At 41.7% G+C, this 21052-nt stretch overlaps 1 protein-coding gene across 4 annotated transcripts in view; it reads right to left on the bottom strand.

Annotated features, from left to right (window-relative positions):
• Positions 1-4212: 4212 nt before the first annotated feature.
• RMND5B (required for meiotic nuclear division 5 homolog B) overlaps positions 4213-21052 on the bottom strand; it is a 103374-nt gene continuing 86534 nt past the window's right edge. For 3 of the 4 annotated variants that reach the window (XM_085618364.1, XM_085618369.1, XM_085618370.1), the window contains exon 10: positions 4440-5253. In XM_085618364.1, coding sequence (XP_085474490.1) covers positions 5190-5253 — 64 coding nt within the window. In that variant the 3' untranslated portion in view covers positions 4440-5189. Of the gene's footprint in view, positions 5254-21052 lie in introns of all 4 variants that reach the window. The other variant, XM_085618367.1, reaches the window with a different exon arrangement.

Here is a 21052-nt window from a genome sequence, read left to right as displayed (position 1 = left end):
GCTGGGGAGCTCATCTTCAAAATCCTACCATTCAGGGCATCTGGACACCTCAGAAAAATTGCCAACAATTCCAGGTAATTTATGTGGAGTTGTTTTTGCCAACGTTAAAATCCTTTCAACTCCATCTCGTAGGCAAAGCGGTCCTGGCCAGTACAGACATGACAGCAGTGTACTACATACAAAAACAGGGGGGGGGGGGGGTGGGGACATACTCCCTGCAGCTTTCACAAGTAGCTCAAACCATATGGAGATAGGCCATTCCACAAAACATATCTCCTTGCTGAACACCTCCCAGGAGTACACAATCAAATTGCTGAGCTGCTCAGTCGTCAAAGACAGCAGATCCACGAATGGGAACTTCATCCTCCATTCTTTCGTATGTGGGGACACCGAGAAATAGATCTGTTCGCCACACACCTAAACGCAAAATGCCCAAGCTTCGCATCCAGGAATCCACACCCATTGTCCAAAGGCAATGCGCTATGGATGAACTGGTCAGGCAAATTTGCTTACGCTTTTCCGCCTCTCCCGCTCATTCCGTTAGTGGTTCGGAAACTCAAACAGCATTCCCTCACAATGATCCTGGTTGCTCCAACATGGGCCTGACAACCATGGTTCACAACTCTCTTGGAACTATCAGTAGTTCCGCATCAAAAGCTACGCCTCTCACCCAAGCTTATTACTCAGAACCATGGAGAGATCAGGCATCCAGATCCCAACCAACTCAATCTTGCGATCTGGCACCTGAAGTCTTTGAGTTTGGCTACCTCAATCTCCCGCCAGACTGCATGAACGTCATTAAAGAAGCTAGACGTCCTACCACCAGAGAATGCTATGCAGCAAAGTGGAAACAATTTGTGATTTATTGCACACATAATAAAATCAATCCACTAGATGCTTCCATTCAGAACATCATCTGTTATCTCTTGCACCTACAACGATGTAACCTAGCATATACATCTAGGAGACAACATCTCGCTGCAATAGCAGCTTACCTCCAAAACAGACATTTGTCTTTGTTTCGAGTACCCGCTATTAAAGCATTTATGGAAGGACTTAAAAGAATAATTCCACCCAGAGTTCCACCCTCTCCAGCGTGGAACCTAAAAGTGGTCCTTACCAGACTCATGGGTCCCCCATTTGAACCTCTGCATAAATGCGAATTACAGTTCCTCACTGGGAAAGTGGCCTTTCTGGTCGCTATCACATCTCTTCGACGAGTTAGTGAACTCCAGGCATTAACAAGACAAGAACCATATTTGCAGATACATCATAAACAAGCATTGGCATAGCCAATAGGTCTCGCCTTTGGGACCTTATAAGTGTTTAGTCATGCAACAGTTGCATAACTAAATACTTATAAGGTCCCAAAAGCGAGACCTATTGGCTATGCCAAGCGGCCGTGCGGCCGGGAAAGTGAAAACGATTGCGATCAAACATCAAAGCGGCCATGAAAGTGAAAGTAATCGCGGTCAAGCGCGCGCGCGCACATGCACTGTAACTCTAGGCTGGCCTGGTAGCACTTTTTGGAGCCCTCTCAATACGTCTCGCCAGACCAGCGCATGCGCCGGGTCAGGCGAGACCTAAAAAGTGGTTCTTAGAATGAACCCTAAATTTTTACCCAGTCATCTCTGCCTTCCACCTTAACCAGTCTGTTGAACCCCTGTTTTTTCCCCCTCAACCAGACTCAGTGGCAGAAAGGAAACTTCACACATTAGATGTTAAAAGAGCAATACTCTACTACATTGAAAGAACAAAATCCTTTACAAAGACTAAACAACTCTTTGCGGCTTTCTCCCCACCTCATAAGGGCAATCCCATTTCAAAAGCAGGGATTGCAAGGTGGATTGTTAAATGCATCCAAATATGCTATATGAAAGCCAAACGCACATTAACCACTCCCCCTAGAGCTCATTCAACACGCAAACTAGGGGCTTCTATGGCATTCCTAGGGAACATTCCCTAGATGACATCTGCAAAGCAGCAACTTGGTCTACAACACACACTTTCACAAAACACTATTGTGTAAATGTGCAAGCAAAACAGCAAGCTAGTGTGGACCAGGCTGTACTAAGAACACTTTTTCAGACCCCCGCTAAGGAGGTAGCTGATGTACAGTCTATGCACAAGTATATGATCTGCAGCTCATATGCCTCAAACGGAAAATGCTACTTACCATATGCATCTGTTCTGTGCATGTAGAGCTGCAGAGTTATATACGCCCACCTGCCTCTCCAGATACCTCTATCTGTTCCAGTACTCTTACTTAGATACATCACACATGGCAATCCTTTTCTATTTTTTACTAACCATCATAACCCTTTATGGCAAAACCAATCTGAAGATGGAGTCGATGCCCATGCACACTATCACCCTAGGGAGGAGTCACCTATCTTGTGACTACAAAGACTTCTTCCAAAGACAAAAACAAAGTGCAAACATCCGAGCCCAACACCAGATGGGGATCTATGCACAAGTATATGAATCTGCAGCTCTACATGCCAAGAACAGATGCATACTGGTAAGCAGCATTTTCCTTCTCCTAGTTTTCCCTCTTTCCATGTGTGCTGTATTCTGCAGTACACACAGAAAGAGGAAAACTCGAATGATTGTTTTTGTGGAGGAAGGGATACCTTCCTGTAAAAAAACAATCATGCCAACAACACAGACACCCTGGTGCAAGGGTGCCTGTGTTGGTGCACAGCTGCTACTTGTGCGCCGGCTGAAAGGACAAGAATGCACTGTATCTTGTAAATATGGTGCATTCTTGCCCTTACGAATTGGCGTAGGGCAGCGCAGCAAAATGACTTGCTGCGCTGCCCTATGACAATTCTTTGTAAATATGCCCCCTTGCCTTTACTTTCATGCTGAGCAATCCCACATGTATCTCTAGCAAGGACACTATTACTTTTTGTACTCTGGCCAGTTTAGCTTTCAAGAAATTTGTTTAAGGTGAGGAAAGTATTAATTATGTCCCTTCTTACTTGTTTAAAATAAATATGGATTAGCTTCACAATGGTTAGATGCCAGGTTAGGTTGGCTGACCAGTCTGTTTCTCATTTCATACGTTCAGAAACATCACACTAGCATCCCCTTACAGCATATCTCTAGATGTATTTGATTTCTCACTTAGGCAAGCAACAGTAATGTATGTGCATTAAGGGCCTCTGTCAGGTGGTTTTTAACCCAGAGCAGGGCTCTGTGGTCTGGTAGGACACACCAAGTGTACCTCACATTTGTTTTTGGTGCTGCTTACAGTTGTAGTTGTTCGTGGTCTTAGGTTTAATGTCAACAGTACAAATGAGAGAGTAGGCCTGACAGCTTTCTAATCGCATCACACTTCCTCCTCCTTTTTGATGGCTTTCTGCCCCATTCTTTTAATTGTGCTAGCAAAGCTTCTTTACATAATGCCTGACTGGGTCACTTATTTCCTTCTGTTTCAGCACTGCATGGGAATATCTCGCTTTTCTCTCTCCTGTTCTCCCACCGCTTCATGTTTTCTTTTAAATGTATTTTATCTATCAAACTACACCCCAGCTATTTTAGAATTGTAAGTTAAAAAGTGAGTGTGTACATGCAAAGATCAAAAGCGTTGGGAAAGTCACTTGCCTTTTAAAGGCATACTGGGTTTGCAAATGCTGGTTGTAAGAATGACTTATCTCCCTGCAATGGGAAAAACTGGCAGTGGAACTTCTTTAAGTAAAACATTGGCTGGACAACGATTAATATATTTAGCTGAGTTCTGAGTCTCTGACTTCACCTCCCTAATTAAGCCACAGACTGCTCTGCCCAGCTGTCCTGAGCGTCCGGTATTAAAGGGGTGTACTTAGTGTTTGGTTTTGGTCCACTAGTAAGGTAAGCTTCAGGACACAAGAGATGAAAGGCTTCAACCGTTACAATGTGAGCCCAGACACAGTACAGCAAACTCCTGAAAAAGTTCCCACACGATCACAATAAGCTGGAAGTAAAGGAGTGGTGTCCACTAGAACACCGATGTCGCCGGGGACTAAAAACATTACAGCCCACTGATCAAGACCAAGTTGTTTGAGTAGATGTCTTTAGTTTGCATGTCTGATTTGATGTTGACCCCCCAACTCCTTCCAGTTCTAGCCCCAAATTCAACCCAGTATAGAACCCTTTAGCACATCATTATTTGGAGTAGGACAAAAAGGAGAGGGACTTTTGTTTTTAATAAAATTAAGCAGTCTGGTTATTTTTAATTTGTTTTACTACCCTACTCCAACTTAAGTGCAAAGGCTCTCTCCAGAACGAAACGTAAATAACTTGAATGAGTCCTTGGGGCTGGTTTGGGGCACCTGAGGAGCAGGGCCAGAATACTTTGGCATGGGGGAGTAGATCAGCACAATAAATAGTGCTTATGCATCTGGACAAAAGTCATCTCCATCAATTCCGATACCAAAGAAACTAGTTTGGTCCTATTCCTCTTTTATAAAGTCAAACCTTTGCTGTGTCCTTTATTTTGGAAGCAATAAAACAAGTCTCGAGATAATATTTACAGGTGTTGGGGGGTGGGGGGGGGGTGAGTAAACAGTTTTCCAAGAGTCTCAAGGAGTCTTGAGCAAATTCCAGCACTGCAGAAGTCAAGAGAAGCACCAAGACAACTCCACCACATCAGTCCTGGCAGTAGGAACAAGGCAAACTCTAGCACAACAGCACCTCAGTCTCAAATTCAGCAAGCACCAGGTCATGTCAAGCATGTAGATGCCTTCAGCAAGGCAGACTTCAGACCCCATTCTTGATCCGTTAGAACTGTGCTTTGTTTGAGTCCCGTCGAGCAATTTCATAGGAGTCTTACAGACCAACACGCTGTCTCGCTATCCCCAGAGAGCTATGTGGAAATCAGACAGTATGAAAGCAGCAGTCCGGGTTCACTTAGCTCCAGTTTTAAAACGTTAAATTCTGAGAAGAGAAGAATTCAGGACTCCACAACAGAAACATGTGCAAAGTCTCCAATTTTAAATGTGTCAGTTCCACTCCGTGTTATGGAACATCCTGCCACTGAAGGACATAGATGGGTGCTTGTTAAGGTAGTAAATACAACACCATATTATCGGCCTGCACTCCTTACTCCAGTGAGAGGGAAGAGCCTGTGATTCTGAAGCCAGCATGTTTTCCCACCAGCTTGATTACTGTTCTTTCAAAGTATATGAAGACTCAAAGCACCAGTATCAAAACATTATTCGTTTTCCGTCAGCTGGGTTCTGCTCCATGGGACAGTAGGGGCACTTCAGCCTGCAGCAGAAAACACAATGATGGATAATGTCAAAGCAGGAAGGAAAAACGCATTAGATGAATTGCATAGTAGGTGATGCTTCAACAAAAATAAACAGTAACAAGACACTGCACAGCTCCTCCTCCTTTAGAACTGGTTTTGTCCACATGAATGAGCTGTCTTTATGTGATCAGTCTTTACAATTGAGACTATGTTCAGCAGCTTCAAAGACAACAATCAACTCACTGCACATCACTTTTAAGATTCGCCCCCCCCCGGCCTCCCCTTTGAGGTGTTGGGGCTTATTTTTCTTACCAGTACTTGTCACAACATGTTCAACCCAGATGCTTTGTTGAACCAAACCTGGCACACACTAACAAATTAACTATGGCAGGATTGGTTAGAGGTTTGAAAGCTTCAATTCTGAAAACAGAACTATTTTTTTTTGTTTTTAAATTTAAACAAGGATTTCGTCTTTGCCCGCTCTGTCCACCTCCAGACCCTCAAACAAAAGGTTATGCACATTCTGATGATATCGCTTACTTACACACGCCCACGGAGTAAAAAAAAAAACAGTCAATAGCTTTCTGAATCCCACCACAAAGGCACATACAAATCACTTTTACAACACGAACAGTCCACATAAAATGCCATTAAAAAGCTCTGCTGTGTCTTGCAGGAAAGTATTTACAAAGGAAATGAGCAGTGGCATTGCAAATACATCTGGCTTATAACAAAGTGCCTCTTCATTCACTGCGACTACAGGCACTCAATGACTCACTATACAACGCCCACTCATTCACCCACTCAATGTTTCAAAGTAAAACACAAAGTTCTAATGTGGATGCCATGTTTACAAGCAAACTGTTATCCATTTTGGATCAGGGAAAAAATGATACACTATGTACAATATCTATAAAAGATGGCAGCTCAGTAAGTTTTGGTCTAGGTACCATCTTGGAATGCTATTACACATAATGTATCACCGTTGTAACATTCCAAAATAGCCAACGCAGGGTGGCCAAATGAAACAGTTAAACAATGACACAGTAGAAACAATTCCATCCCAATATGCCACCTGGTTTAGAGGCAGTGGCCATATGCAAAGCTGTACACAGCAGATGAAACAAGTGGCAAGTAAGCATCCGAATATCTCAGCCAAGGGAGCTACATGGTGCTCTAAAACAAAAAGTATTTACAATGCAACAGGTCTCGCATTTACATGAGTTTGAGCTATTGGCATTGTAAATGACAATGCCTTTTATTTATGTTTTTTTTTTTAACCCCTTCAGTGCCCCGCCCTTTCCCCGCCCTGTGCCGGTCCTTTCATTAGCGGGCGGGGTTCATGACGAGATAGTCTCGTCATGGGCACAGCGCAACCGCGCTCCATGACGAGAGCATTTCGTCATGGGCACTGAAGGAGTTAAACAAATAAAACACATTGTCATTTACAATGTCAATAGCTTAAACCCAAGTAAATGCAAGACCTATTGCATTGCAAATGCATATGTGTTCTCCCAGCGAGTGTGTTACTTTGCTTTCTTGAAATGGCATGTTTGAAACACTGAAAAGATTGAGGCCAGACAAAATAGTTCATTGTCATTAAAAGTGACAAAGGCAACCTTCCAACACGTTCTCCCAATGTAACTTCCCTTTTATAGAGTAAACAGTTGCAAAATTCCCCCCAAAAAGCTGTGCTACTGTAATGCTTTCCGCAAACAAACTTGGAATTGTTGTTTGTTTAAAACATATGTTATTCCTGCTACCAGCAATGAAAGACCGTTCCAAAACGGCCACAGTAGTAAAATGTGAAGTGCAGAAATGACTGTGGGACTACGTTGGGGAGCATGACGTTTCCTTATTTTGGCCGAAATCTTTTTTACCGCACCTAACCACCCGAAAAGGAAATCAAGCGAAAAAGAAAACACGTGGGAGAGTAAAGCGAACAGAAAGAGCAAGTTTACAAACACCAATGTTTTGTGGCTAAACATGGTGCCGATTGCCATTTAATTTTAGACAGTTTACTTTTTGCATAAGCGCTAGAGACACAAAGCTACAGCCAATGTAGCTTGATATGTATATTAAATAATTTAAGTTGGCAACTTCCAGTCTGTGTGTGAAGGTCGAAAGCCGGTGATCGAGGGCAATTCATGCCATGTTTACAGCAAAACACACATATGCAAGGGTCAGCAGCGATACAGATCTTTTACAGCTAGGCTAATTTTCTCTTCCATGTGGTGTAGGTATCGGCTTTCAAAACAAGTGTGAGTGCATGGCAATTGGTTTCATGGTAAATAATATTGCTTGACAGAGTTCCACCAGAAACATGTTTTCCTCTCCTAAAAGGAGGGTTTAGGAAATCATTTACTGCCACTTTCCAATTAGGGGCAAAATGCCACATTTAAAGGCTCTAGAAAATCTACCCACATACTGTGTATATGCTGGAGCCTACATCCAGAGCATTTATATTTGTTTAAGAATTTATGCAAAAAATTAGGGGTGCTAACAGTAGATGTGGAAGAGCAAACATGACCACATAAGGGGTTAGCGAGTACCCATAATAGAAATGTGAGAGCATATGTTGACAAACTAGGGATGATAAACCTTGTGCTGATAATCTTGCCTTAGCAGAGATCTTGAAGGGGAATTGAACACGCTCTGCTATGTGGTAATTGAGGTTTAGAAAATAGTTGTAGTGTGCCACGGAGCTCTCACTCTCTGATCAGGGAGTGTTTAATGAATAACTAACTACATTTGAAGCGTTCTCTAAATTTAGAGAATGTCCCTCTGGGCGCAACTTAGAGGATCACTGAAGTGTGATTTTCACATGGTTGTCAAGATGTAAAGAAAGTCTTCTAAACGTTGTGAATGAAGTTCAAATGATCATTTATTCTCTCATATAGCGATGAAATTTTATTCATTTCATTCAATTCGCAATTTTCAATTCTCAGTCTTCATGTTTGACAACAATTATTTCAAACATCCCAATGCATTTCGGACTCTTACCGAGTCCTTCATTAGGGGAAATCTAAACAAAAAGTTTAAACATATATATATTTAACGAGGGTCCACAAGCTTTGAATGAATGGGTGTTATGGATTGCTAAACTAACTGTGCACCAGCATGAATTAAGTGCTATGTTATTAGGCAAGCAGGTTTAGATCTGGTAAGAATCTGTTTAAAAAAATTAGGCATAACGTGTTCTATGATGTTAAAATCAAACCTAGTTTAAACGAATGAGTTTAGGTCAAGAGAAAATTGGATTTGAACGTAACGTGTTCAACAATGTTAGAGCGGTTCCGTGCGTAATATCAGAATTTGTGCTCGAAGTGCGGTGAAAAGACTGTGCTGACGAAAGCGGTTAGTGATTATTTAAAAGACGTGATGAAACTGTAACAAAACCACCACATTTAAGTTTAGTCGATGCGTATAAACTGGTAAACAAAGAGTGTTAATCGTCGGCGTGCTGTTAAAAAGTGGTTCGGCATATGCAGAGCGCTTTTGGAAGCAATTTCTTACCTCCCGCGTAATTGGTGTTGCGCCGAATTAGTATCCGTCGGGTGGTTTTCAATGCTAGGTGGTTATTTTACCGGGAGATAAATGTAAGGTGCAAACTGGGAGTGGCGGGCTGTGCGTCAGATCGACACTAAAAACGGACTATGAAGCTGCTTAAGATCAAATGTGCAAACAGGCGCCATTTTAACATGGCACAAGAATCATAAAGTGAAGCTTGTAAGCCAAAATGTGACACGAGGAATGTAAATTAGAAGCACATGTTTTTGAAGAGTGTATATTAATAAACTCTGTATTTATGACGACAGCAATCTGTTAATAGAAAGGTTGATACATATAAAGTGATTAAGTGAGTTACCAGATATTAAAAACAAAACTGTAAAATCAGTTTCTCAATGATGCACAAAATGTTAAAGCAAAAATAGTTTGTTGATCATGTATCATAAGTAGCAAGCAAATTCCATCCGCTCATTGAGTTCTCTTGGTTTCAATGATTCCAAGTAGTTGATCCAATGATTCGCTCTCTGTAACAAATTTTTTTTGTTGTCTCTGCCTTGTTTTTTCTTAATTTCAAGAATGGTGAATTTCAGTTGTGCGATGTTGTGATGATTTTCATTAAAATGCACGGCTATCGCTGATTTGGTGTTGTTCAGACGGATGTTACTCTTGTGTTCATGAATCCGGGTTTTTATTCTCCTTTCAGTCTTGTTTACGTATACTGAACCACAAGGGCATTTTAATAGATAGATAACATTGCTGGTGTCACAGGTTGCTGTGACACGTAGTTGAAACGGGGTACCTTTCATGGTGTGTGTGATTTTAGAGACAGTGAGAAGGTTGATAAGGTTGTTGCAGTTGCTGCAGTTATGACAAGGAATTGTGCCTTTGTATGAAGTTTTTGGAAGATTGTCTTATGTGGTTTGTTTTAGCATCTCTTGAATATTTTTGCCACTACTATAGGCGAATCTCGGAGCGTCATCGAATATTCCATTAAAGTCTGGTTCTATTGACAAAATTGACCAATTTGATTTTATTGATTGTAGTGGAAGCTCATGGTGGAGTACTTGGATACTACCACCATGCGTGTTGGATTTCTCTTAACTGTGGTTTGCAATAATTCGGTTCTTGATTTTTTTGTGGATTCTGTCTGAGCTTGTTGTAAGATTTTGCTGGGGTATCCTCTATCGGAATCGTTGGAGCTTGCTGTCTGTGTGAATTTGTAGGTCAACTGGATCAGATATTATTCTTTTCAATCTCAATAGCTGCGAGAAAGGAAGATGATTTTTCAAAGGAAGCTGATGGAAACTTTGATAGTGCAAAATGTTATTTCTATCTGTTGGCTTTCTGAATATGGTGGCTTCTAAGGAGTTTCTGTACGTCTTCCAAAGTACATCAAGGTACGCGATAGAGGTGTTCTGAATGTTGAAGGTAAATTGTATGCGTTCGTTAATGGAATTGAGGTTCTTCAATGCGGTTGTCAAAGATGTATATGAACCTTTCCATAGTACAAAGATGTCATCAATGTAACGTAAAAATATGATGGCATGTTTTTTCCAGATGTCAAGGGATAGAATGAATTTATTCTCAAATGTATGCATAAAAATATTCGCATACGAAGGTGCTGCACAGTTGCCCATTGATGTACCGGTGAGTTGCAAATAGTAATCTCTATTCCATTCAAAATAACTTTGATTTAGGGTGAAATTGAGTAATTCCATTAAAAATACTTGGAAATCATGGTCTAGTTGTGAATGTAGGAGTGTTTCTTCTATTGCTTCTGTGCCTAAGTTGTGTGGTATAGAGTGATTTGACGTCAATCGTACACATCCAGATTTACTTAATCTTCCTGTAATTGGATTTGGTTGATTTGGTTTAGGAAGTCGGTTGTGTCTCGGATATAGGTATTCATCTTGACGACAAATTGCTGTAGATGTGTATCTAGAAACTTTCCCACTGGTTCATGGATGCTTCCTTTGGTGGAGACGATAGGGCGGAAGGGTGGATTTCTAAGATTCTTATGCACTTTTGGAAGCATGTATAAAGTAGGTGTTCTGGGATGTGTCTGCGTTAAGTATTTTTTGATTTTGTCATTGATGATTCCTTGTTCTGTGGCCTTGATCAAAATATCGTTGAGAAATTTTTGGAATTGTTCTGTGGGGTTGAATGACAGTTTACTGTAGGTTTCTGTGTCATTTACATGTTTGTTGACTTCTGTATTATAAAAATCGGAATCCATCACAACAAGGGCGCCGCCTTTATCTGCTCTTTGAAAAATTATGACTTGGTTGTTAGCTAGAATTTTATGATGTTTCGCTCTTTGGAGGTGAGGTTCTTCAGTTTGGATGATCTTCTTAAGTTAAATTTGTTGATGTCTTGCTTTACGAGATTCTCGAAGGAATCGAGGCTTTTGTGACTAATAGGGGCTTGAAAAGTACTTTTGGTTTTGAGACCTTTGAGTAGTTTGGCTTCGTACCGATCTTGGGGTTAAATAATGTTTTCAAAAAAGTGTCGTAGCCGTAGGTTACGCATAAGTTTGAATAAGCTAATTTCAAGTTCTAGTTTGTTGGTGTGGCAGGTGGGTACAAGCTATGTACCTTTTTGTAAGGTTTGTAGTTCTACTTGGTTGAGGTTATACGATGAAATGTTTATAACTAAACTCTTGTCATCTATGGTTTCTTCCCCTTGTTTCTCCTGCCTGTTGTCGGTGTTTCTGAGGCTGTTTCTTGTTCTATTTCTTTTGCCCCTCCTGGGTCGTTATCTTTTTTGCCTTCCTCTAAAAAAGAGACGCTGACAATAGGTTGAATAGTAGATGAAGTCGAGGGTTGTTCAGGTGGAGGTGCAGTTTTTTTCCTTCTTGATTCCTCTTCAGATGAGGAGGTTTTAGATTCTGTCTTTTGATTGTATGGCTTTGATGGTCGCCTCCTGGCGTATACTTCTGCCCATGAATAAACCTCTCCCATCTTATAATCAATAGTATCTCTTTTATATTTGCAGATTTTTCGTTCATTGATTTCTTGTGCATATTTTTCGAGTTGACTATTGATGCCTTCAAGGGTTTTTTGCCAGTCCTCAGTTTCCATCACATTTTGTAAATCTGTTTTTGTTTGTATGATTTCTTTAATAAGGTCTTCAAGAATTTTTGATAATTCTTCGATTATGAGCAGAATAAGGCCTAGCGAACACTTGTTGAGTATCGCGTACCACCTTTCTACGAATTTTGGATTATTCTTGCATAATAGAGGTTTTAAAGGAATCCGGAGGCCTCTCAGAATTCGTTGCGCTCGATGATACTTGATCAAAGTGCTTGCGTGCAAACGTTGATTTATTTCTCTTTTAGCGAGGTACAGTAGTTGTTTGATGCTATTTTCTTTATTTCTTGCGTTCGTTATTGGTGTGGTGTCCTCGTTGATGAGTGCATAGATTTTGGAAGCATCATCTGCGAAGGCAAATGTGTCCGCCCGTAGATCTGTGAGTCGTGATATGTCTTCATAAGCCATGGTTCTTTAGGTTCTGAAGTGTGCGTGCTGTGTTCGGGTTGATCAGACCAAGTAAAATAAAATGAAGGTGATTGAACACGCACTGCTATGTGGTTTTTGATGTTTAGAAAAAAGTTGTAGTGTGCCACGGAGGTCTCACTCTCTGATCAGGGAGTATTTAATGAATAACTACATTTGAAGCGTTCTCTAAATTTAGAGAATGTCCCTCTGGGCGCAACTTAAACAGGATCACTGAAGTGTGATTTTCACATGGTTGTCAAGATGTAAAGAAAGTCTTCTAAACGTTGTGAATGAAGTTCAAATTATCATTTATTCTCTCATATAGCGATGAAATGTTATTCATTTCATTCAATTCGCAATTTTCAATTCTCAGTCTTCATGTTTGACAACAATTATTTCAAACATCCCAATGCATTTCGGACTCTTACTGAGTCCTTCATCAGGGGAAATCTAAACAAAAAATGGAAACATATATATATTTAACGAGGGTCCACAACCTTTGAATGAATGGGTGTTATGGATTGCTAAACAAACTGTGCACCAGCATGAATTAAGTGCTATGTTATTAGGCAAGCAGATTTAGATCTGGTAAGAATCGGTTTTAAAAATTAGGCAGAATGTGTTCTATGATGTTAAAATAAAACCTAGTTTAAACGAATGAGTTTAGGTCAAGAGAAAATTGGATTTGAATGTAACGTGATCAACAATGTTAGAACGGTTCCATGCTTAATATCAGAATTTGTGCTCGAAGTGCGGTGAAAAGACTGTGCTGACGAAAGCTGGGAGTGAATATTTAAAAGACGTGATGAAACTGTGCAACAAAACACCACCGCATTTAAGTTTAGTCGATGCGTGTAAACTAGTAAATAAAGAGTGTTAACCGTCGGCGTGCTGTTAAAAAGTGGTTCGGCATATGCAGTAAGAATCCAAAATGATTGCGATGTTTGAAATAATTGTTGTCAAACATGAAGACTGAGAATTGAAAATTGCGAATTGAATGAAATGAATAACATTTCAGCGCTATACGAGAGAATTAATTATCATTTGAACTTCATTCACAACATTTAGCAGAGAGCTTCTCAGGAATACAAAATAGCTGCTGCCGAGTGAAATGATAGATGTGCCACAGCTAGAGGCGTCATTTACTGTATGTGAAATGTGACCAGAGCCTTAAACACGCAGGTGTTGTATTTTACAGCTCTTAGCACAGCTCGGGGTGCAGACGTACAGTTAATATGGGCAAGCAGGTCAGCGTGGAGGTACGGTCACTCCAGTTCAGGGCTTTGTTTGTATGCCTAGCTATGAAACTATGTCAGTTTCTCCAAACTTAAATGGAGGACGGCACGCACTGTGGACGTATAGTTGAATTACTGGTAAACTTGCCTTGATTTCCTGTAGTAAACAAAAAGGCACATTCACACCTCTTGGTTTCCAACGTGGCCGACACCTTCAATGAAAGAAATATGTCTAGGCATTCCCCACCTTACTGCCTTACATTGAAGCTTTATGGGCATGCCTTTTTTTGGAGGGGGGAGGGAGGGAACAGTGGATCTGTAGCACAAAAAACACCTTCCTGTCTCCGAGGACTTATCAGCCGCCATCTTTTCAACTAAGAAAGTATGTGTCATGGGGCACTGATGAAGGCGCTGACAGTGTGACAGAGTATGAGCTTCAAAGCGCTTCACCTTGCACACACGCCTTCATATCACAGAAGAGGTCACCCTCTTCTCCCGAAATGTAGACCTCAGCGAGAATGATGGAAGAATGGGGCGGAGGCATTAACGTAGCAGCTGATTTATATCAATAAGACGCGGTTGACCTGCAACCTTAAAAGAAATTATTTTACTTCCATCCTAAGTCTGCACTGCATATCATTCTCCCGCTCTCCTTTGCTGAAACACTGCAAATAACAGGCAGCCAAGGGCGAGAGGTGGTGTTCAATCGGATGACATGGGGAAATGCGATCGTGTACATTGCCCATACCACGGCGAACCTCTATCACACGTGCACGGGCACACAACCAATGCTTCCAGCCAGGAATCGACGCAGGAACTTCTAAGAAGTGCTCCATGTAAATAATAAGTTAACATCGAATTGAAGGCGCTTCCACATCCGAGGCAGTTTTCATGCCTGCCGGAGGTTTGCTGTGACGGCAGTGCGCCTTAAAGAGCCAGCAACAGTACGAAAGAAAGAGGCCTCTCTGAAAACTGCCTCTAACATTTGACCTCACACAGCAAATGTAAGGAGATAAGTTTACAAGTGGAAGCAGCAGTAAACAAGCTGTCGCCATCACGCACACAGCAGTGTGTTTATTTTAGCATCCCTCTTTCACTCTAAGTGAAAGTGAAAGCGCGATGCAAAAATTAACATGCTGCTGCCTCACTCCATTCCTGCCCGGAGTAAACAAGCCTCTATTACAGGACCACAGATGGCCCCTATAAAGATAAGGAATTGCTTCACGACAGCCGTGAAGCAGAAGATTCAGTCCGGATGAGGCAGACGATTCAGTCCGGATGGGCCGGACGGAGAGGCGAAAGGGCTGCAACCAAAATGCCTCAGTTTCAATCGGAGGCCACCGTTTTACATAAACTGTGACGCCGGCCAATGAAATTGAGGGGCGGAGCTTCAAGTCCCCTTTTGAAATCTCCTTTCTCACAAGAGGCCTCGCAGAGCGTTGCACTGCAATGCTACGCGAGACCTAAAAAGGGAAGATACAGAAGAGGGGCAAGAAAAGGACAAATGAAAAACTAAAGTATTAGCCCACTAGCCCTGGAACTGATGCAAACTTATTTTCTGGTGTCTGTGCACCACAGGGCAATAGAGCCAATAACCACAGAGGGATGGCCCACCACCCCATGTACAATCTTTTACACTTGGGGTTTGGTAGAGGGGGTAGCTAACACCAAAACACGTGCTTACTATTACAATCGGTGAGCTTCCACAAATACAAATGCTCATCTACAGACTTTACCAGTGTAATAACAACCAACCCTTAAAGGACAATGACACCTGACAATGTTTCCCAGTAAACAAATCTGCCCAGTAGCTTTTATCACTGGCTTGTCACTGTAACCAATTCTGACCTACTGTTTTGAGCATGCACTTTTCAAATAAGCAACCAAAAAGGTATACAGTCATAACATTACATTGCCTAAAATTACATTTGGCCAACTAGCTTACAATCCCTTCTAAGAGGGGCCAAAATTGATACTCAATGTACAAATCTATGTAGTGTGTTTAAAGGGGAGGTTACCAATAACATGCTGGTCTACTGTGGTAATCTGTAGGAATCCATTCAACAGAACATCTCACGCATTAGACGATTGTAAGAAATATCCACAGTGACTTTGCAACATGCTTTTCATAACAAATAAATCGGACCTACTGCCTTTGTAGTAACTTTTCATGATAAACAGATCAGACTTATGGCATCCAATATAACATTTCAAATAAATAATTGGGCCTGTGGACTTTATAACTGGCTTGTCACAGAAAAAGAACCAAGGCCTCATGTATGGAGAATCTGTTTGTCAACAAAGCAGTCATGAAATATACTATCTTAAAAATACAAGTATGTACAAAAATACAACTGGTAAAACAATATGCTACCCCTCCAAAGAGGAGCAAACCTTCTACTGCCAGAAAGGGGTAACGAACACCAAATCAAAATTCTTGCTTATTACAGTAATCTGTGATATTCCATGTAACAAAATAATCTACAGGCTTTAACACAGTGTAATAAATATCCATCTTTAAAGGCCTTCAACGTATGCTTTTCAAAATAAATGTCATGCCCCTGACTTGGTCATAACGTTTTGTAAGAAAAAGCAAAACAAGCACACTTTCAGGTGATGCACAAACCTACCGAATCAAAAGCCTGTAGAGAGGAAGATCAATGTGTAGGCAAAGCTTAAGTTCCTTCCACCGTACGGTTTCTTAAAGCTCTTTTTCTAATGACCACAAAAGGTTTGGCCACAGCTGTGTGGTCAAGTCAGACATGTAAATTTATGGAATAATCCCATCCTGCACCCTCAACTCTTGTCCTAATTTCAAACCCAACATACATTAGGTCCTATACAAACATTATTTCCAAAGATACAGCTGCTGAGCTTTAGTAAAGTCTCTTGGTACTCCTGAATTCATAAGTCAAGATCAATAAAGCCAAAGAGATGCTCCAGTAACTTTCTCTGCTTTCATTTACCAAGATTTAATTCACTGCAGCGTCAATTTGTGCTCAGTTGTGTAGAGCAGCACCACATCTACTAAGACTGCCCTGCTGCCAAAGTCTTCCTATATACTGGCTACAACTGAGAAAGAGCTTTAGGCTTCACTGGGGGGTATGGAAAGTGCCATGTAAATATCTAAACAATACAACTGACAAAGGCTAAGGGAAGGCGGTGCTAAAGAGGGGGAATGCATTGAAGTCCACCAGAAACACATTTCATGTGTGCTGCAGTGCACAGCACGTATCCAAAGCGTTTGACTATTTTATTTATTGTCTACGTATAGGGAATTGTACTGGAAGGGTAACCTTCCAGTACAAACTCCATGCTAAACAGCAATACAGCACACACTCGCCTTTATGCCGTGCTGCGAGGATGTGCATTTTAACATTCACATAATGTTGAAGGTGCTTTCTGTCGCATTGTTGACCTGCTTTGCAAATAACAGTGCGAAAGACAATTTTCACCACCAACGTTCTTTACTTCAGTTGAGGGGGTAGGAGGAAATCCAATACAGACAGGTCAAACAGGTTTGTTGGGTCATACGTTTTCTTAATGCAACAAGTTAAGCTCTCTATTTCAAGGGATTTATTTTCAGTTCGTTTGCAGCATGCAGTTGTTCAATGCCTGTATGCTTGTGTAAATTCAGATGTCTCACTCTCTTTTCACTTTGAAGATAATATGGATGTCATCTGGGTACTTATAACCGATGAGTTCAAAGGAATTTATAAACTCGGGCAATGAGGCCACTTACAAGTTGAATAAGGGAGGGGCAATCAATGAGCCTTAGGGGACACCTACCTTTTGGTTGAATGGTAGTGATGGGTATAGAGGTAGGGGCACTAGTTAACTTCTGTGAGGTGTAACAAAGTATTTTAGAACCAAAGTATTGTTTAGTCTTTCGAGCAACATTTGGTTCACAGTACCAAAAGCTGTAGAATAGTCCAACAGAAGAAGAACTTCCAATCAAAAAAAGGCTTTGTTCTGGAGGTCATCCCAGATAGGAATTACTACTGATTTAGCGTCTCTACCAGGTCACAAACATGTCTGTTGGTCAGAGAGAATGTGTTTTTTCTCTATGAAATTGGAGAGCTGAATGAAAGTTGCCTTTTCAATTAGTTAATCCAGAAAGGGTCTCTTTGATCTAGGTCTGCAGTTTTTTGGGTTCTTTGGGACGAGTCCATGCTTTTTTGGGATTCGATTAATAAAAATGTTCAGCTCACTGAGGAATTCTCTTTTTTTTTATTGAACAGAGCGATCAGGAATCATAAAATATTTGCAAAATACAGCAAAATTGATCAAAAATACAAATTTTGGTTCATTAATTAGAAAAACATACAGCAAAATCCATCATCAAATTAGCAGTCAACAAAATATTCCCAAATCCGCGAAATATTCTTAATTGCCCCCACCCCTTTAGCATAAGCTTCTTCAAAAAGCTTCATACGTTTCATTTTCATAAGCCATTTCTCAAACAAAGGTATTTCCACTGATCTCCAGTTCTGTAAAATTAATGAACGAGCAACCAACATTGAAATTGCAAGGAAATGGCTCTCGGTTTTCGAAAGAATAGCCTCCCTACTAGATATCCCAAACAGAACAGCTTCTACTATAGGTTTGTACTATTTTTAATCGCCCTGCTAAAGTATTCAAATACTTTCTCCCAAAAAAGGGCAAGAAAAAAAATATGCCGCCACCCCACTTCTAATAAGGTACCACAACGAAAACAGCTATTTTCCACCTCTGGATACATTTTATTTAACGCTTCTGGGGTGTAGTATACCATCCAGTGAGCGAGTAATGCCATTCTTTTATAGTTTGCAGCTCTCAATATCTTGTTTCCTGTAGTTGGTATCTTTTGCCAATCTTGATAAGAAAAAACACCTTGAGTTTGAGTTGCAACTTTCTCCAGCATTTTTAAAACCAGTGGGGACTCGTCTTGGGAATTCAATAAGCGATACCAATTACCCACTCTGGTCAACTTTTAAATATACAATGCGGTAGCAATTTTGCCGGGGGGGGGGGGGGGGAGATGGGGGGGATGAATGTAAGATTGTATTTTTTCAAAAAATGAATAATTTGAATAAATTAAAAAAAAGAAGGTTTGTTGTTACTAGGACTTCTGGCCTGCACTTCTTCCCAAATAATCATCCTGCCCTGTATAGTAAACTGGTTAACTGGAAACATTCCATGTTTTCAACTGATTGGAATGGCTATGTAAGCCTAAATCTCTACACTCTGTTAATTTTAAGGGAAAAAAAAACCTGAAAAATCCTTTTGTTTAAAAACAGTACGAAGTCTATATGAAAGATCCACTAACGTTTTATATCTTGTTTTCTTTGGGAGTTTGGGTGTCTTTAAAAATGTGGGAACTTGAGTTCCGGCTTCTTGAATCATTTTATTAATAAAAAAAATTATCGACCTGCTTCTGTTTGGATAATAAGCATGCTACATAATCAAAAAATGATGATTCATAGTATGGACGCATATTTGGAAGAGCTAAACCACCTATCTTAGTATCTAGTTGCAAAATCGGCAACTTAACTCTAGCTGCCTTTTTATTCCAAATAAACGACCTGATCATGGAATTGATCCCTTTAAAAAAACTGACATTCACCTTAATCGAAATGTTGGAAAAAAGAAATATCAAAAAAGAGGTAGAATAGACATCTTAATAAGTGCCACACACCCTATTAAAGTTAGAGGAAGATTAGTCAATTTATCAAGTAGTTTCTGAATCTTTATACTGGTGGCATCATAATTCAGCTTAACTAACTGCCCATATTGGCCAGTAAGGTAAATCCCCAAATACCGTATGGGGTCCGTTCTTGATGCCTGTTGTTTCAAATCATCTGGCAGGAATTCAGTCCCAGTATTTAAAATTAAAATTTGTTTGCTTGGATTAATCTTATAGCCCCCTATTTGTTCGAATTTCCTAAATTCTGCCATTATTTATTTATTTTTTTTGATGTTTCAAAAACCTTTATTTTCGCAATAAAACGTACACTGCTAATCAGCCAACAACCCGGGGGCAGGCAGCATGGGTTCAGTGCAATAAATCGCACAATCGTATCCACGGTGTACATTCGTAGGAGGCATAATAACATCTTTTTACATAAACAAGAAAACAATACCAACTGGAAACCAGAGTCAGGAAGGAACCCTCCAACAGGAGGGTGAAAGTTCGCAGCTGCCCTCCACCATGTGGTCCCGCACCATCCGAGTCTTCCAAACGATACATCTCTCATCCCCACCATACCCATCAGCAGCCAGAAGTGGCGCTCGGACCAGGCCGGCGCCAACATCACCCGCGCGTTACACAATCCGACCCATGCAATCACGAACCACTCAGCAGCCATCCACCCAAGTGACTCAGTCCTCCTCCTCAACTGCCGTCCCAGCCAACCAGTCTACCAGCGGCTGCCACACATCTACTGGTCTGGATCGCTGCGGCATTTGGTCCCAATAAGCGGTCAGTTGCTCTCTGCAGTATGTCGCAGAGCCCATCCAGCCAGACACCCTCGTAGGGGCCCTCTTCTTCCAGTGGATCGCTATTTGGCGCTTGGCAAGCAATAACAAGAGGGCAACAAGCTTACGCGAGGTCCTAGGCACCCCCAGCACGAATCCCAGGAGGGCAACAAGCGGGTCTGGCACCAACGCCGCTCCTATTATCCGCCCAATAATGTTGAAAACTCTGTCCCAGTATGTGCGTAACGGACCGCACAACCAGACAAGGTGGAAGAACGTGGCCTCGCTCTCGCCACATCTCCAACACGTCGTGTCGGCCTGGAGACCCATCCTAAACATTTGTATGGGTGTGCGGTAGGTCCTGTGCAGGTAATTGAAGTGTATTAGTCGCAGTCGGTAATTAGGCGACAGGTGTTCTAGTTGGGTGCAGCAGAATTCCCACTGCTTTTCTGTGATACTTATGCCAGCGTCTTCCTCCCATAAGGCTCTGGAATCAATGTGTGCGACAGGCGCCGTGAGTTGTGTGGTCCTGTATATGCGTGTAATCAATTTGCACGGGGAAGAGTTCGATAGAATATTTTCCAAAGCTGCCAGCGTCAGCGGAGCCTTAGGGAACATGGGGTATCTGTGCTTGCAGGCCGACCGCAACTGATAATACAAGAGGAGCTCCGAGGCCGTCGGCTCAGGCGCTGCCGTCAAGGCCGGCAGCGTGATAAAGGTGTCATCCGGATACAAGTCCCCCGCCACCTTCAGGCCACAGGCGTGCGCACGGCGTGCAACCGCCGTGTCCGTAAGCGGGCCCAGCAGGGGGTTGGCCTCCAGGGGCATACTTGGAGCATACAGGTCCATTACGCCCGCTCGCTTCGCGATGTTTGACCAGGCCCAGCGCACCATTTCTACTGTGTCAATGTCTTCCCTCTGCCGCTTATATTTTTGGTATACCGCTGTCCGCAGGGGACAGGGAGCCGCCACATCTGTTTCTATTGCCACGTGGGGCTGGTACGGTATCGGATGATGCCAATAGTGTAAGTATTGGGCCTGTGCACTGTATGCATACAATTCTAGGTCTGGGGCAGCGAGACCTCCCTGCTGGAAGGGGAGTGTAAGAAGGTTCCAGG

Source organism: Triturus cristatus, chromosome 7 (assembly GCF_964204655.1).
Source record: "Triturus cristatus chromosome 7, aTriCri1.1, whole genome shotgun sequence".
NCBI classification, from domain to species: domain Eukaryota; kingdom Metazoa; phylum Chordata; class Amphibia; order Caudata; family Salamandridae; genus Triturus; species Triturus cristatus.
The sequence above is the reverse complement of the archived record's forward strand: the minus strand, read 5'-3'. Positions and strand labels throughout refer to the sequence as shown.